Below are 19,030 nucleotides of genomic sequence, written 5' to 3' on the forward strand. Positions count from 1 at the left end.
TCCTGTTTTGCTCAAGAAAAAACCACATGCTCTTAATTATCATAGAATATGCTGGGTTTTATATGGAACTGTAACATGGAAAAAGCTGGAGTGACTGTAGTGGTGAATAGGGCACATGATTTCTTATTTATGGAAATCTTTGCTCTCATTAGCATCTTAGAATTTTTCTTCCCTAATCTGTACCCTGTTTATTTTGAGGAATGGAGGTGTCATGTTTGTATGGCTGACCGGGAGGAATGTGCTATATTAGCGTGTGGCCACTTTATCTTGCCACCCATCTGCTGGTCCTTATAAACTTGAGGATCTTTGCATGAAGAAGTTTCTTGGTTAGTCTTTCCTGTTTTACTCAGAAGTTAACATATAGGCCACCTTAGTAAGCTTTGCAGGTGTTGTTTGCAAGAGCATTTTTCAAGTCTGTGATCTATAATGTGTCATCCTAAAGCACTGATGTGAGTAATGTTCACAGCCGGAGAACGTTGGAGGAGAGCTCAAGGATGGGCAGCACCACTACGAGGGAGCCGTCGTCATACTCGATGCCGGAGCACAGTATGGAAAAGTCATAGATCGTCGTGTACGTGAACTGTTTGTCCAGTCTGAGATCTTCCCTTTGGAAACACCAGCCTTTGCAATCAGAGAACAAGGGTTTCGGTAGGTTGTTTCCTGCAGTGCCTCTGTGCTTTCTGCAGCTTCTGTCCTTTTGATCTAACAGGATGTGTGGATGTCTTCTGCAGTGGTAATTGCCTGGGGTTTTATGAGCAATAGTTTTCATTGTAATGATGTTAATGATCACATCTTCAACTTATCCACAGAAACACCCAAGCTTTGCTGGGGACACTTGTGCAGCAATTTTTTTTTTTTTGCTTAATGTCATTTTGATTATTTCCATTTGTAAGTATAATTCAGGGGGTTGCATTTTAGAAATGGATCTGCAAAAAAGTATGTGATCTTGCTGTTTCACCTGTTAAGCAAGGGTAGCTGTTAATGAAGAAAACAAGTCTTGTGAGTTTCTAAAAATGGTTTAGTGCAAGTGAAAAAAAAATAAAATCACTAACTTGGGTACTGAAGGCATTGTGGTAAATCCTAATCATGCCAAACAGTCTCTAGGAAGCAACCAAAAAAGCTAAGTGAAACTACCCCTTGTTGTTTGCAGCAAGAGAACATCTTACAATCATTTAGTACTTTGTACATTTGTTTTTCTTGCTTTATTAGGATTACCAGGGTATATACATTTCCCTTGAGTGGCGAAAATAAATATCCTGAAGGCTACACATCATCAAAAATTTTACTTTTTAGTTTGGTACAAATGCAGAAATATGATGCATGTGTGCTGCTTAGTTGTGCCTGATAACAGATAAGACTGTGCTTTGCCAAGAATTGCATTTTTTTAGCCACTGATAATTAGAGAACCAGTAAACAGTATATTTTAGTGTTAAATAGAAACTTACTGATCTGTTCTGAAAATACAGTGAACAAAAACTCGAGGAACTGCTGGGTCTGTCAAGTAGCTGTTGTGTCAAGACTTTATCTTTCAGGAATGTCTTGAAAAATACTTGTCAGATCTTGTTTCTATTTTCCAATAATCAAGTCTTTAAAAGATGGACATATCTAATTGCTGGTTTAAAAAGAATACCTGCAACTCCTCTGTGTTGGGTATGAGGTGTGGGTCATAGTACTAATGATGTTCAGTCTCAGATCTGTGCTGTATTGATGAAGGTTTGTACTGACATTTTTTTTCCCCTTTCCTTTCACAATTGAACGTTTTTCAAAGTCTTATAATTAGACTTATTGGACTTCTCATTCCAAATAATTGCTTTCTGAAATGTGGCAAAACCTCTTAATTCACAAGGTCACTTCTCAAGGTTAAATAGTGACTTCAGGTTATCTGTTACCCAGGTTGGTCAGTAAGCTTTGTGTCTACTATCTCAGTCAGTTGTTTGCATCCAGGAAAGCTCAACAAATACTGATGTCAGCCACTGGGTATTTTTATTCAGGGACTACAGTAAAAATGGGTTTGTGATTTTACTGCAAGATTTTTATATATATATTCCATGTGTCATGGGAATAATCAGGTTTCCGTATTGCAACCCAGGCGTTAAATGGGCCAAGGAACTGTGCTTTGGCCTGTGCTAAGGTTTGAGACAAGCAGCAAGACTGAACATTTTGCTAAACTGTATTTATATATTGTGTTTAAAAAGCCAGCTCCTCAGTTTTCATAGTTTCAGAGCAATCTCTAGTGACAAGTTTTGTCTAAATATGACATAAATGTTAGGAGTTTCCACAAGTTCCTTCCACAAGGGCTGAAGGGGCTTCACAGTCACGGGCTGTGCTGGTGTAAGTCTGAATTCTGGCACTGTCTGAGCTCTGGCATGAGTCCTGAGGTTGGGGTGTCAATGCATGCATTTTACTCTTGGTATTTTTATATGCCTTTAATCCATTGCAAACAGGCTTTACAAAGCTAGGTCAGATTGCTTGGGAAGTGGTTTAAGGTAAACCAGAAAAAGTTATATTCATACTAAGGCAAATAAGTATGTAAGAAATTACATGGTATTGCAGTAAAACTTGCAAAATCTGTATTCCATGTTGGTTTTAATTTCTCCTGGATAGTTGAGAAGATACAGGTGTATCCCTCACCTTCAGATCATATTTTTTTTTTCTTTAATGCTTGGGCACATTGGATAACCTTTCTGTATTCTGTGGGGTTTAAATTGGTATGGATAGAAGTAGATTTTTAAGACCTTTTTTTAACAGGACAGCATATAGCTATTTTGACTTCTCTTGAGACTGTTCAGTTTTTGTGTGGCTATATTTCCTTTAATATTAAATAGCATTCTGTATAGCATTCTTGCAGCTGAGCATATGGTTGGCTTTCTGGGCTGCAAATGTGCACTGACAGGTCATGTTGATCTTCTCATCAACCGACACCCCCAAGTAATCCTCAGGGCTTTTTTCAATCCATTCCCTGCCCAGCCTGGAGTTGTTCTGGGGATTGTCCTGAGTAGGTGCAGGATGTTGCACTTGGCTTTGTGGAAGTGGTTTGTGCTCTCACCTCTTGAGCCTGTCCAGGTCCCTCTGGATGGCATCCCTTCCATCTGCACTTCTGTCAGCTATATGCTTACTCCAGAACTCACTTGTGGATCCCAACATACAAAGAAATAAATGCTGTGTCGTCCAACTCAAAAGCTGCTGTACTTTGGCTCTGAGGAATGTCTCTGTCCAGCCCTCTGCCTTCTTGCTCCAAATAACAAATTTGATGTTCTCTGTGGAATAAACAGTGTGCGAGGTCTGGTACACCCATATTCGATCCTGGGCTGAGGCCAAAATGTATTGCCTAACTGGCTAGTGCTTCTGCAGTTCATGATCTTGCAAATCATTGTGGCTTGCAAAAGCTCTCTCTTACCCTTGAAAAATATTTAATTTTCTGTTACAGCCTGAAGTATTAACTTCAAACCATACATATTTGCATGTGTTGGACTTTTAATTCACAGCCTGTTGCTAATGCCATTTTACTGTGTAATCAGGATGGGTTAAGGGACATTTTCTCAGCAGCTCTAGAGATTTAGGAGTCTGGTTTTTAGAATGCAGCTTCCCTCTTGATGGTGCAGACATGAAGTATCTTAATGCAAATACTTTGCATTTGATCCTAATTGTCTTGCCTTCTCTTGCAGTTGACACTCATCTGTGAGGAATTAAAATAGTTACTTTTTAAGGTAGTTTGTATTTGACTTTGTTTAAACTGATTAAATACCTCTCTGGTAAGCTGCTGGTTTTGGCTGCTGGTTTTTGCAGCTGTAGCATAGCAAAGTTAAGCTATAATGTTAGAATATCTGTGATAAAATTTATATCGGAAAACAGAGTTCTAAGAGTGTTTAAAGCAAATAGATATTTCAAAGTAAACAATACGTTTTAGTTAATGTTTACTTTTTCTTTTGTCTGCAGAGCTATCATTATATCTGGAGGACCAAACTCTGTGTATGCAGAAGATGCACCATGGTTTGACCCAGCAATATTTACAATAGGAAAACCAGTTCTTGGAATCTGCTATGGCATGCAGGTGCTGTTGCAAGTTATGTTTGTCTATAGCCATTTTTTAGGCCTTGTTTCTGATACTAACTGCTACAGGACCTTCTTTTCAAATAGAAGCAGTATGCCACATGTGCAAAAGGTTTTTTTTAAATCCTAGTTGTTAAACTGAGTATACTATATATTCTTCTCTTGGTTTTGCCATATCAATAGCATAAATGCTTTTTAAGTGCTGTGAATTGAGTTCCACCCTCTATTTTTACTGTCAGAATAAATATAACCTGGAAGTCATTAACTAATTCTCTCTAGTTGGTGTTGGAAAATTTGCACGCTCATGATACAAGTGTCATACCGAATGTTATTAGTATAGTTCTTAGTGCTTAAACACCTCCCCCCTTGCATCTAATATTTATTTACCTTAGGGCTGACTGGTGATTCTGCAGTGATCTAGTAGATCCAAGCTGTGAATGAAGAAACAAACTTCCAGGAAGACAAGGAGTGGATTAGATGCATGACTTCTGCTTGTGCAGCTTGTGATTTTCCAGTGTTAGTGATTTACTGGGCTGGAAAATCTTTAGGAATGCTGGTAATTATGGAAATTGTGTTGGCACTCCCTGTTCTAAAGGGAAACATGTTCTATCAAAATATGCCTTAAAATGCCAGGAAAATTGAAAACCCTGTTAATCTGGCATCAAGTAGGGGAGTTCCTTAAGTCTGACTTTACAGAAATTGTGTGTATTAACACACTACTACTTCATTATAAAAGATTGAAATCAGTCAGGTGCAATCAGTATAATATCAAACTGGGTCTAAACTGAAGCATTTAAATCTCTGAAAACTAGAGTAGTTGGAAAGTAAAACTTTGAAAGTGTTTTTAAAGTTGTCCATTGTACTTGCAAGGAGAATAAATGTTTGAGACTTCTGAAACCTAAGATGCAGATACTCAACTTCAAATGACAAGGTGAGATTTTAGAAAGAGAACCTGGATAAAGACTGTACTACTCTGATGTAGTAGTACAAAGGGAATAGACTCAAGTTTTTGACTGGTTCTCCAGAGCAGAGGACACAGATTTTGTGAAGTTTAAGCCTGAGGGTCCTTAACTAAAGGATAGGTAACTTAGCTTTTTGTTTAGCAGCATAACTATTTTATTTTATTTTTTTAAATAACTGGCTTCAGTTACTCAGCTAATTTGCAGAGCACCTATTTATAAGTGCAAGTAGATGTACACTATTGCAAATGCATTAGTTTGCTAACCTCTACCTGGGAATTTCTGGTGCTCGTTCTGCATGGCAGTGGTCCTGGCTATGCTGAGCAAAAGCTAGCAGAAGGGAATAAGCCCAGTACAGCTCAATGATTAATGTTGAAGAGAATTCTTACAGCTTTGGAAAACAATGTATTAAATGAGTATAATAATGAAAAACTAGGCTGGTATGTACTGGAGGGCTAGAATTGTCAGTCACAGGGAAGCTGAGGTATAAAGTGGCACTAGATTGTGTGGTGCTTTTTCATGTAGTATTTTTTTTTGACAGATGATGAATAAGGTGTTTGGAGGTACGGTGCACAAGAAGAGTGTTAGAGAAGATGGAGTGTTCAGCATTACTCTGGATAACACATGTTCACTGTTCAGGTGCATACACGTTTTAGATGATGAAAACAATATTGGAAATACCAGTCTGGAAATTGGTGTCTGGATGAGTGGAAAGTTATTTTAAAGAAAATGGTGAAATTGCACCGATGCTTATCTGATAATTTGTAATAAAACTTGTATGACCATGTACATAAATAAACAAGCCACTCATTTAAACAAATACTTAGGCATAACTTCTCATTTGATTCTAGAAATAGATTTGCTTAGAAAGTTGTGTAATGTTGTAGTATTTAAAAGTAGAGTGTCTTCATTGAGGCATGGTAATGTGTACCACAACATGAGAGTTTTTGCATTAAGTAAGCTCTTCTTTTGCTGTGCAGTGCATTAGTCTTGCTTGTATTGTTTGGCAGCCATCCAATTTTTGAGAGGGAATAGAAAATCAAAATGGTTTTCCATCTTCCTTTAAGATTGTTTTGTGAGGTTTTTGTAAAACCAGAATTAGATTGCTTGGTAGCTTGTCAACATCGCTCAAGTTCCTTGTACTAATTCTAAGCATTTACTCTTACCCAGTGTTCCAGTTTTGTTAACTTTCTCCACTAGGGCTATTGCAGAACCTTATACCCTGCCTGAAGTGTGTGGGGCCCAAATTGTCCTGAAAATACTTAGTTTTGAGCAAGAAAACGTCACTTAATTGAAATGAAAAGCAGTACTTCCATGTATCCTGATAGACTCTAGATAGCTCTACACATCACAGAGGGGATGCTTCACTATTGGCATGTTTATAAAGAAACGAATAAACCCACCTGACTTATATTACTTCCTGCATGAGGAATGTGTTGTGCAAGAACTTATACAGCTTCCAATGAAGGCATCTTGGAGCTGGATGTTACAATTCTTAAGAAGAAAATACTGCATATATTTCAGATGGGTCTGGTCAGTCGAGATGTGCTTTTATTTGGATTCCTAAGGGCTTTTATTGGAAAGGCAGGTGGTTAGTTCTTAGTTCTTTTTTTAATTGATTGCAGTGTTTAATCTTTCTTTAGGGGCCTTCAGAAGGAAGAGCTTGTTCTCCTCACTCATGGAGATAGTGTGGATAAAGTAGCTGATGGGTTCAAAGTGGTTGCACAGTCTGGGAACATTATAGCAGGTATTATTTTATACTGAAATTGTCTTTTGATAATGTTGGTTAAAGGAAAGAATTATGGCAGAGAGTAATTAGAACCAAATGGGAACAGAATCTCTCTGTTATTCAACTTGCAGGTAAGTTTTTAACAATTTCTTGTATGAGTTTGTTTGTATGTTGTGCTGTCATGATGATAAAGAAATAGACATGAAAATGAATGGTCCTGTTTCTAAATTGGTGCTAAAAAAAAACCCTATTTTTACAGTTCATTATTTTAAAGTATGCATGTGTTATTTCTCTTTGGAATTTCTTATTTTCTTTTCCTTAAGGCAGGGCAGACTGGTACAGTTGTGTGCGTTGTAAGCGATGTTTGGGTTTTGCACTATAATAGTATGAGTCAAACACTACTTAATTATTAAAGCTTGATTAACTTGTTATTGTATTTAATATCATTGGATGAGTGTTCACCTGAGCAAAAATAATGGTGTTACTGAAAACAGTGTTTCAGATGTTATACACAGGTTGTCACACACAGGAAAATGTAGGGCCTTAGGATTTGGTTTATGAAAGCTACTCAAATTATTTAATGCCAAACAGCCTCTTTGAGTCTTTTTTTCTAGGCGATGGGAGACCTGGAGAGGTCTTCAGTTTTCTGAGCCACTTAGTAAGATCTCAAAGTACTAATTTGAAGTGGCTTATTTGAAAATTTTCATTAAAAAAAATCTTAAGATACTGTTTTTAAGTTAGGTAACTGATTTGAGAAAAAATGACCTTTTAAAAGACTTAAAGACAGTCTCTTTCACTGTATTAATTCTTTTTCATCATATTCTAGCTTGCCTTCGAACCAGTCTAGAGCTCATGCCTGCTCAGACCACTCTATAAGTTGCTTTGCTATGTAAACTTTGCTGCATCCAGTGTGCAAATGTAGGGATGTTTGCACAGCTTGACCAGCACAACCCTTTTAATGTGGATGCTGCTGTGTCAGTGTGGCTCAGTTGTAGTGTTGTATAAGGTATCATGTGGTGAGGAAAAAATAAATGCAATTGATTTCCTGTTTTCACAATGGCTTTCCTAGGATGTATGAGTGCTTTTCATGGTTTCTGAAGCATTGTGTGTCCTAGATCTGTAATAGTATATGTGTTCCTAATCTTAGCCAGAATCTTCAGTTTTGGTTGATGATTTGTGCCAAAGTGTGGCAGAATAAATAACTTTTTTTTTGTCATGTTAATTTCTTTGCACCAATGAAGGCATAGCAAATGAATCTAAAAAACTGTATGGAGCACAGTTCCACCCTGAAGTTAGCCTCACAGTGAATGGAAAAATGATCCTGAAGAATTTTCTTTATGATATTGCGGGGTGCAGTGGTACATTTACAGTGGAAAATAGAGAGCTTCAGTGCATTCAGGACATCAAAGAGAAAGTGGGCTCATCAAAAGTTCTAGTAAGTAGATTAAATTGAAGCTGAAAGATAATTTGCAAAAGCCTGACAAACACTGACACTTAAGTTACTGGGGTTAATTAAATGCAGAATTGCCATGATTTGGGTAATACATTAAACAGGTTTTGGAAAGTTTGCACAATTGGGTAAGTGCACTACCTGACTTTGTTTGCTTCAGATCATTGACTGTTCTGATCCTCATAGCTGGATCTAAATTATTTGTTAACATTTTCCTTGTAAACGGCTGACCAAGTGTTGTTTTGTTTTGTTTCTTTTTTTTCTTCATCCTTAGGTTTTACTCAGTGGTGGTGTAGACTCCACAGTCTGTACTGCTCTCCTGAACCGAGCTTTAAACCGAGATCAGGTTATAGCTGTACACATAGATAATGGATTTATGCGCAAAAGAGAGAGCCAGTCTGTGGAGGAAGCACTCAAAAAACTTGGGATTCAAGTTAAAGGTATCATAATTTTGCTAAATATACCTGATACCACTAATGACATGACCAGTCTTTTAAAATGTGTGTTGAGTGTTTTGTTTCATTGATTTGAATTTATCCTTGCAATTCTCAGACTTTAACATACCAAAGCATGGTTGCTAATTTGGATCCACCTAGGCCTATGCACAAAATTTCAAACCTAAAATATTAAGCCTTACTTATTTGATTGGAACATAGAATGAACTGATCCATTTCTTTGGTAGCTGGAATCTGCTGTTGGAACACAACAAAGCAGTGGACATGCATCTCAGTCAGTTTTCTGCTGATGAGTAATCCCTTTCAGCTGCTGCAAAACTAATTTGATTGCAGTTTTATTCAGTAACGTGATTAACGGTCCTCGACTGCAGCTTTATTTCTTGTTCTTGATCTCTTTTTTTTTTTTTTTAAACTGTGAGCTCATTTGAGTGATTGAATGCTATTACCATCAAAATTACATTTTCAAGGCTTTTTTTTTTCTTTAATTTCACTTCCTCTCCTGGCTTCTAAGTAGGTGTGTTTTAGTTGGTTTAGTTGGTGCATTTTAGTACAGTTTAGTTGGTTTTTGCTTGTTGAGAAAACAGTACATTATGTGGGAGCAGAAAGTACCTTGTCATGGCTGATAAGAAGGTTTAGAGCTTTTTGGTAGCTGAAGTATGAGGAGGTCAGAGAAGACAGATTCTATATGTCTGAGTTGTGCAAAAATAAGAGCTGTTTTATACTGCCTGGCTGATTTATTTAATGAGTAATAGCTGCCTATTCCTGGTGCTGTGCGTAAGTGCTGTTGTCAAGTGATTCTCGTGTGTTTTGGTGAGGAAGCATGACACTAGGTGAGCAGTGCTTTCCACTAACCTGACAGTGTGAAACAGTACAGGGAGCTGCATGTTAATGTTTTGCAGGTTGGGCTGCAATCTCCTGACACAGTAAAGTCTAAGCTTAACTTTGTTCTGCACACATCGGTGTTTTTGCTTTTACTTCTTTCCCTTTATTATTTGTCTATTTTCACTTTTTATTGCTGGAAAAATCTGTGTCATGTTCTCCCACTTTATAGACTGATAAACCTGGGCTCTGGCAGGCTGCCACAGTAACAAACGGGAGGAATCGCTTTGCTAGAAATGCTCCTTCTGTAGGTCATGGAGTTCAGTGCTGGTAAAAGATGCTGAAGAGCCTCCTAGCTGATCTCTGCATTGAGAGACTCTCTAAATTAAGAGGCATTAAGTACCATGAGTAAATTCTGCATTATTTAATTTTGGTTACCAAAAGGCCTTGGAGAAATGCCATCTTGTTAAACTATTTAAATAAAGCAAGTAGATTATAATCTGAGAAGGAAGGCAAGAACTAAACTTTCACATGGTTTCCTAGCCTCATAATAAGGAGGGGAAAAAAAAGCCCTCTAGAGTAGGTTAATAAAAGAAATAAAATACTTTTGTTACAATTAGTTCTTGAGGTATAGAACAGCCTTATTTAGTGCAGTTAATAGTCAGAGGATTGGAATGATTTTATTTTCTTAGAGCAATAGAGTGAAATTTATTTTTTGCAACCTTGCATAATAATTTTTACTGGCTGTGCCAAAAAAAAAATCCTGTGATTTCATGCAGTGGTGAATGCAGCTCATTCATTCTACAATGGTACAACAACCCTGCCCATCTCGGATGAGGACAGAACTCCACGTAAAAGAATTAGCAAGACATTAAATATGACTACAAGTCCTGAAGAAAAAAGAAAAATTATTGGTGACACCTTTGTTAAGGTAATATTTATAATTATTTGTTGGTTGGATTTTTTTGTGGGGTTTTTGTTTTCTTTTTTAGAAATATGATTTCTAGATACGTTGTCTACATGAGACTGTTTAATTCTTAAGTACTGTCTACTCAGTGGCATCAGTAGTTTTGCAAGTTGTGGGTGACTAAAAAAGCCATTGGTATGCTACCATAAGCCTAAAGCTATTGGCAGCCAGTCAGTGGTCATAATATTGTTCACAGTCATTGTGTTAGATCTGTCATAGTGTTTAGATATGCTGTTGTTTGGTCCTTAATTTCTGTTGCATAAGCTCCCATGTAATGTTTTTCACCAAATCAGTGGGTAAAGTGAATTAGGGTGTTGCTTTGTTGAAGACAAGCCATTTTCCAGCTGTCAGCTACGAGTTCTGATGATGGATGGAGAATACAGCATTTAACAGGCAATGATATTCTTGTAGTCTGAAGGTATATTTTCCTTTTTCTATTCAACAAAATACAGGTTATAGGACTATTTCAGCAGTTGGTTAGTGTCATAATTACTCTTCCTGTTTGTGCTTTTGCAGCTCAGTAGCATTTGGCATGTTGAGCAATCCATTATCTTCCTTTAGACATTTGACAACAAAAAATACTAGAATGCTTTTTTTTCCCCCTTTTTTTTCTTCTCTCTATCTTACAGATTGCCAATGAAGTTATTGGAGAAATGAATCTGAAACCTGAAGAAGTTTTTCTTGCTCAGGGCACCCTCAGACCTGATCTCATTGAAAGTGCTTCCCTTGTTGCAAGTGGCAAAGCTGAAGTCATCAAAACCCATCATAATGACACAGAGCTGATTCGGAAGTTAAGAGAAGAGGTAAATGAAAACGGGGATACTTCTGATGTGTCCTTCTGGTTCTCACAGATGTGAAACTGAGTACCAAAACTGAACAAAGTCTGTTTTGTTGCTATAACTGTCCCATGTTGATGAGAACCTATTCTGATGGGGCTCTTCAGGTTCTATTGTAATACATTGCAATTTATTACACATATTTCTAGTTGCTGCATTCTCAAAGTAGTTAAAATTGCTTAAGTATTGTCCAGGACTGGATACTGAGAAAGACTGAATGTGTATTCTTCAGGGGGACAGTAGTGTTCTCAGCTGTAAGCTGAAAGCTATTTCCTCACTCTTACTTTTTAACGCTGCTCAAAACAAACCCGTGTTCCAGTAAGGAAGCAGAGCAATACCAAATGTCTTTAGCAGCAGTGTGGTTTAAGACTTCTCAGACAACTTCATTCTGGTTCATCTGGAATTCATGATATGATGATACACATCATAAGATACAACTTACTCCTTCTGTTGTATCTTGTTCTGAATACCAAGAATGATGACACATAGAAAAAGTGTGGGATCTGAACATGATGTGAATGGTATGGAATAAGGGGTGAATACTGTCCTGGGTTCAGCAGTAGCAGTGATTTTTCTCTTTCTTAGTAGCTGGTGCAGTGCTGTGTTTTTGACTTTCAATCTGGGAACAGTGCTGATAACACCAGTGTTTTTAGTTGTTGCTAAATAATGTTTACTCTGACCAAGGACTTTTTAGTCTTATGCTCTGCCAGGGAGGAGGAGAAGCCGGGAGGAAGCAGAGGCAGGACACCTGACCCAGGCTAGCCAAAGGGGTATTCCATACCATAGCATGTCATGCCAAGCATATAAACTGGGAGCAGTTACCTGAAAGGCCCAGATCACTGCTTGGGTTGGGCTGGGTATCGGTCGGTGGGTAGCGAGCAGTTGTATTCTCTTCCCTTATTATTTCTCTTATCATTATTATTATTGGTGGTTTTCCCAGGGTGAGGCTCATCCATTGCACTCCGGGTGTGCTGATCCCTGCAGTTTCCCCAAATGTGGGGAAACTCGACCGCATAATTTGCAGTAGTGAGGGATAACGGGATCCAATGGGATCTAAACAGTCAAGGGGATCTAAATAGTCAAGGGATCTAAAAAGTCAAGGTCTGGCACATCATGGAATCGGGTAAGAGTAGTGACAGTGCTTCAGTGAAAAGATAGTCCACTCCTGTGGAGGGAGGGCTAAAATTCTCTTTCTCTTGAACCTCTTGTAATGTTCAGCACTGCAAGCATGGTACTCTTCTCTCTTTGGAAAGAGAGAATGAGAATGATACATTTAAATGGGTTGAAATCTAGGAGTAGTTCCTTCAGGTGCCTACAGGGATGAGTTCTTTCTGTTCTTTTGCAGCTTTTGCATCATGTTTCTGGTAACCTGATTGGCTGTCTGCCAGCAGCATGCTGGTGGCACAGAGCCTGTTTGACAGTTGTCAATTTTAAGAACCCAGAGATCTTTCTGAAATGGCCCAACATGGACCCCTATGGATGATGACCAGCGCTTGAAGATAATATGAGCACAGGATGTTGAGCTGTCCAAGGATAAGCAGCCCAAGTTCTGTCCCTTAGATTGTACTTTGAATCAGACTATTTAGTCCAAAGTCACAGAGATTTCTGAATATCTTTCCTGTATTTACTAATACTTTCTAAGTATTAGTAAATGTAGGAGACTGCCCTATTTTGCCTTTTCTGACATTAGAATGTTAAGTTCTCTAACAGTATTATAAAATACTCTTAAGAAACCAACACAAGACATCACATAAAAACCCTGTCAAAGGTGCTCAGTTATTAGGAAGTGCTCAACCACAGGAGAGAAGAGGAACTGTTAACAATCCATGCTTCTAATATTCATTGCTGCACAAAGTATTTCCAAGGCTTTTAGATTGGTTTGGACATCTAGCAATGACAAGAAAGGTCTGAATTTGTGAAGGCGTAACTGCAAGGTCAAGCTGCCTCTCTCTCCACTGATTGAACCGTTGGTACTTCTGGCACAAACTTAAACTACCTTGTCTTATGCTTTGTCCTGCAACTGTTTTACAAAGCCCATATTCACACACATAAGTTGTTTGGTTTTGGGTTTTTTTTCTTCAGTGTTTATGCAAGTTTCAGCAGCCATTCTGTGAAAAGCATTCCCATTTGATTGCCACAACCTAAGCATTAGAGGCTTTTTGTTTGAATATGTACGCTGGAGGGTAAATTGCTTTTTCTTTTTAAGGGTAAAGTAATAGAACCACTGAAAGACTTTCACAAAGATGAAGTGCGAGTGCTAGGAAGAGAGCTCGGTCTTCCTGAAGAGCTGGTTTCAAGGCATCCTTTCCCAGGTATGAGAGTTGGTCTGTGCTATTTAATGATGGGCTAAGTATCACATCAGTGTTGTTTAGAATATACTTAACCTTCAGTATGTTGGAATATAAAACTTACATCTAAACACAGAAGTTGTTGATAGATTTAAGTTTTTATTTAAGTGGAATCCTCTTTCAGGGAAAAAACATTTCAAAGCAGCTTTATTACGGATAGTGATTAAAGGGGGAGTTTTTTAATTGAGTTTTTAGCTTTTAGCTTTTTAGCTGCTTTTGTTTCTTTTGAGTTTTATAAGCTAAAGCAAGAATTATCGGTCAAGTGCAGTTGTAAGCTGCCTGAGCTGTAAATGTATCTCACATGAAATAATGGCTTATCTGCCTGCCTTTTTAAGGGGCATTTGCTGTTTGAAAATGATTTCATGAAGAAAAGATTGCACAAAATGAAGAAACCCCAAACCCAAACAAACAGCAAACAAAGCACCAAACTTGAAAAAGCTTGCAAAGAAAACATCCAAGTATATAATACAGGAAAATCCACATCTTTTAAGAGGAGTATGTTGTTCTGCCCGTGTGGTTTAAAATCGTCCTGCAGAATGCATAGTAGTTACTGACAGAGCATGTAGGCTATTGTGCTAATGCACCCATATCACGTGAAACGCAAGAAGCTGCCTTCAGACACTTCAATTACATACGCTTTTGTATTAAGCAGTTTAAAGGTCAAATAGCTGTCGGAGGTCTTTAAACACAGTGGAGACTCAGCTGTACATTAAAGCCAGCTGTTTTATCCCAGTTGCCTACCAGAAGGAAGGAGGAGGTTCTTGTTCATTTGGACTTGCCATCCACCATACTTCATCACTACTAACTGCTGCTTTACACAATCAGCCAAATTAAAGTGTAGGTAAATAAAGCTTAAATGTCCTGAACAGAAATATTGTTCAGGGATAAACTGCTAATGTATTTTTTTGGTTTTGTGGGGTGTTTAAACAATTGAACTGTAGGTACCATAGCAAAACATACTGTACTCAATGATTGACCTGATGTTCCAGATGCTGCCACATATTTTGCTGAAAGTCTGGTTCCTGTTATTTGATATAATGCTTTTTCAACTTTGCATTGCAGGTCCTGGGCTAGCAATCAGAGTGATTTGTGCTGAAGAACCTTATGTGTGCAAAGACTTCCCTGAAACAAACAACATTTTGAAAATAGTTGCAGATTTTTCTGCGAGTGTTAAGAAGGTAACAAAATTGATAAATTCTAACATGCATAAAAGTAATATGACCATTCTGTTGTGGCCTGCAATGAGGTTTCAGCTGCTAAAAGTTTAAAACTACTTGTTTAGGCTCTTTAAGGAATAATTCATCCCAGTGCTATTCATTTGAAGCCACTCACTGTAGTAGAGTAGAATTTTTATCACCATGACTGGTGCAAGTGTTGAATGCTTTCTGAATGCTGGAAGCTTACAGACCTTTCAAACAGTAAATAAATTTTGTTTGTTAAACTTTGTGCAGATGAGATTTCTGGAGGTACTGCAAATCACTTAGCATCAGAAAAAGATTTTTTTTCTCCCTGAAATAATTGTAACATTTTAGATTTGCATCCTTAGCAGTCCTTGAATGCCTAAATGAAAGTGCAGGAGTGAGGAACAGATGTCCTGAACAAAAACCTGAAGTTTTTAATTGGTGATATTTCAGTTCTCAATCTTTTAACTGTTACAGCCTTTATGATAATTGTAAGCTCACCTAAACCAAACTACAGGGGGGCTGAGAAGTTCTTGGCAGATGTCTCTTCTAAGGTGTAAGTTCAGAGCAACTTCCAAAACTTTTAGAAGTATTGAAGGTCGAGGATTTACATCTGCTTTCCATTTAAAACATATTGTAGTGTAGCATAACAGGATATTGCTTTGTTGTCTATGAAATAGACAAAAAATGAAAAATACAGTTCTGTGAATGGGAGAAGGAGCATAGGAAAAAAGCTTCACTTATGGTCTTGGAGAGCTTTAGCTTAAAATACATACAGTCTAATCAAATACAGTTGGTTTTGCCAAAATTTAGTTCTTAAATGAAGAGTGTCTTAAATAGTTTCCAAGGGATAAATGTAGACTAAATTTAAGCAAAGAGCTACTTAAATAATAATTTTGTTTGCACTCTGTAAGTTCTGTTTGAGTGTTTGGGGACTTCATTTAAAATGTATTTTTCTGCATCATTGCACAGCCACATACTTTGCTGCAAAGGGTCAAAGCATGTACAACCGAAGAAGATCAGGAGAAGCTGATGCAGATTACAAGCCTACATTCACTGAATGCCTTCTTGTTACCAATCAAAACTGTGGGGGTGCAGGTAAATGGGGTCATTTAAGGGGTGTTCTGAAGGCCGCTTCCTAGCAGCGTGGCAGGCTGCAGTAAAGCATAAGATTCGCAGCTTTGAAAATAAGGAATTTGACTCAAAAATATAAATGTCAAATGACTGTGATAATGATGTTGTTGTAATTTGTCAGTGCTGGTAGTGCAAAGGTGTCAAGATACCCTTGAGTAAATGCCAGGCATTGTATTTGAGGATAGCATTGAAGTTGAATAACGCTGGTCACTTACAGGCAGTTTCTTCATACCATTCATGATCTTGTAGACCTGTAATCCTGTGGTTCGCTTTAAGGCTTTGAAGTCCTAAACTGAGTTAATAAAAAAAAACACACCTGCTTTGTTATTTGAACATGCTTGTTGCCCCTTCCTGTACTTTTTTTAATTGTACTATATCCTTAATCTTGAGAGGAATGGAATCTGAGCAGTGCAGACTGTTCAGGATATGGAAACACTTGGATCCATGCAGTGGCATATGGTTTTCTTTCACTCACTAATGCTATGTGCATTTTTATGGGTTGTCCTTTGGCAACAAATATAAATCAAATACAAAGGCTGAGCTGGCATTTTTCATGTAATTAAATGGAATAATTTGGAAGATTTCTTTACTGAGTAGTCACAGCTGTAAAGTACCTTTCTTTGCACTGTCAGTATTGAATTACAGCTCTTAATATTAGCTGTGTAATCTTTTGCGTTGCTTCTGTAACTCTTTGCAGTCAGCTTTCATTACTGGTTTAAGCAACGGTGTCCTCAGCATATTTCTGTACCTTGTCAGATGGTGTCATGAAAATACCAATACACTATCAGTCCCTATGTTCTGGTGACCTTACACGAATCTTTCCATTCTGAATATTTCTTTTTATATGCTCTTGTTAGCTCATGAGAGATCTGTCATTTTACTCTTTGTTTTATCATTCACCTGGTGTCTCTGATCCTACTGACTTCACAGTGTCTGCTAAATGCTGGCACAAAATATGGTCCTGTAGCCTATAGGATGAAAGAGAACCTATTTCGGCAGATAAGCTCACATTCAATTATTATTTTTCTTTATAGGGTGACTGCCGTTCATACAGCTATGTTTGTGGGATCTCTAGTAAAGATGCTCCACACTGGGAGTCTCTTATGTTTCTTGCCAGGCTTATACCACGCATGTGCCACAACATAAACAGGTAAGTGTTTTGAATTACCTTTGCTTCTAATGTATGGAAGTTTAGATGCACGAACATTCTCCTGTTTAATCTATCATATAATTTTTTGTGTGTGTTGGGCAGGTTTATTATGCAGAGGTTACAAATAGATAAAAAGTCAAAACATAGACTGATTTTTTTTTCCAAGCTTGCAATTCCAGAAATAAACCAATCTTCTAATTTTCTTTAAGCACTTGTTTAGACAACACCCAGCATAACCTAGGCAAAATCTTTTTTGAAGGATTCCAATCCTGCTGATAAATCTGGGTGTTGTGCAGTAATTTTTCTTGCTTTGTGTCCAGAAGGATTTATGTGGGACTGTCAGTTCTTATAGCAGATAGGTGAGATCCAAAGCTGGGTTTAATATTAATTAAGCTCTCATGAATATAAATTTTCTAGCTACTTTATTCCGTAACTTTTCTAGCAGTTGAAGTTGCTTAGATAGTAAATCAGTTCTAGAGAGTGCTTATTCTCCTTACCTGGCTGTAGGCTGTTCAACAGAACTGCTTGTAACTGCTTATAGCAAAACTTAATTTTGTCACATAAGTGGCATCTAAAGAGGTGTCACTTAGGTGATATTATTGAAGGTGAGGTCTTGAATTGCAAGATACTTCTTTGAATGCAGAGCAAACCAAAGAAGGCATAAAATCAGGAGTGTGTATCCTGGATTTGCAGCATTGCTGTATTCTTTAAGCTCTTTTGGATATAATACTATGCTTCTTATACCACATCTCTGGGAGTTCTGCTGTACCAGGGTATGTTTTTGGAGTCTTTCACTGCCATTCATAGGGATGCTGAAACTGGCAGTGTGAGGAAAGCAGTCAAGTAATTAGTCCTCTATCCAACTATGTTTGCAGATTTTATATTGTAAACAAATATATAGGATGTAAAGCTTGCATATTTTTCTGCTTTGTATTTTAGACTAGTATTCTTGATTTGTATCTGTAAACTCAACTGTGAATATATCATAGTAAATCCTTGTATGAGGCCAGTTAGACAGTATCATACTTTTTTTGTTCTGTAACATATAAACCAAAGTGAATGAGAATAAGGAATAAAGCTGATGTGATTGGTTTGAATTTAGGAGATTTTTCTTATTGCAGATATAGTTATGTAGATTGCAGTGTTAGTGCCCTGTGTTGAAAACACACCTATTGATTAACAACAAGGTTTGCTATTATTTGTTGGTTTCCTATCAGGAGGGAAGTTGGAAATTGTGGACACTTATTACATAGTTTTCCTGAAATAATCTTAACTTTACTGACATCAAATAAAATTGAAAAAATGTGCTTTGTGTTACCGCTGAGTTTGTATATCTGTATTTTCGGAGGAGTATTTCCTGAAGTAATACTTGGGCTATTGATAGTCTCTAGCAAGCCAAAATACATTAATATGTCTGACTTCCAAAGCTAGTATGCATGTCATGCTTATAGAATATATGCATGAAGTTATATAAAGCTCTCCTTAGTAACTAAGGAGCAAAATCGGGTATTACACCTTTTTTCCCTAGCTTCATTTTCTCACTGCAATACTAAAGATGCTGTCTTTAGGCAGTCTGGTATTTTATGTATGCAAAATTCGTGGGGGTTTTTTGTTGTTGTTGTTTGGTGTGGTTTAAGGTATTTTTTTTTCCTTTCCCCCCTACCATCCTGGTGTCCTGGTTGCTTTTCAGAGTTGTGTATGTGTTCGGACCACCAGTCAAAGAACCTCCTACAGATGTCACCCCCACTTTCCTGACAACAGGAGTCCTCAGCACTTTACGACAAGCTGATTTTGAGGCTCACACTATTCTCAGGGAGTCTGGTAGGTACTTTATCTTATCTCGTGGATTAGGTTGTTGTTTCAAGATCCCTGGAAATCTAACTAGGTATAGTTATAGTGGTACTGCCAGAATCTACAAGCTTCTCAAATACTTCAAAAGAAGTAATAAATTA

At 37.6% G+C, this 19,030-nt stretch overlaps 1 protein-coding gene and 1 pseudogene across 1 annotated transcript in view; both read left to right on the forward strand.

Annotated features, from left to right (window-relative positions):
• GMPS (guanine monophosphate synthase) overlaps positions 1–19,030 on the forward strand; it is a 33,048-nt gene that overhangs the window by 5,100 nt on the left and 8,918 nt on the right. Inside the window, exons 2-14 of the mRNA XM_005141972.3 lie at positions 467–648; positions 3,937–4,051; positions 5,551–5,648; positions 6,653–6,756; positions 7,980–8,173; positions 8,463–8,628; positions 10,242–10,393; positions 11,059–11,232; positions 13,472–13,577; positions 14,676–14,791; positions 15,767–15,892; positions 16,963–17,078; positions 18,769–18,899. Of these exons, the coding sequence (XP_005142029.1) occupies positions 467–648; positions 3,937–4,051; positions 5,551–5,648; positions 6,653–6,756; positions 7,980–8,173; positions 8,463–8,628; positions 10,242–10,393; positions 11,059–11,232; positions 13,472–13,577; positions 14,676–14,791; positions 15,767–15,892; positions 16,963–17,078; positions 18,769–18,899 (1,780 nt within the window). The remainder of the gene's footprint in view (positions 1–466; positions 649–3,936; positions 4,052–5,550; positions 5,649–6,652; positions 6,757–7,979; positions 8,174–8,462; positions 8,629–10,241; positions 10,394–11,058; positions 11,233–13,471; positions 13,578–14,675; positions 14,792–15,766; positions 15,893–16,962; positions 17,079–18,768; positions 18,900–19,030) is intronic.
• On the forward strand, positions 12,183–12,313 carry LOC115945286 (uncharacterized; annotated as a pseudogene).

Source organism: Melopsittacus undulatus, chromosome 6, assembly GCF_012275295.1.
Source record: "Melopsittacus undulatus isolate bMelUnd1 chromosome 6, bMelUnd1.mat.Z, whole genome shotgun sequence".
NCBI classification, from domain to species: Eukaryota; Metazoa; Chordata; class Aves; order Psittaciformes; family Psittaculidae; genus Melopsittacus; species Melopsittacus undulatus.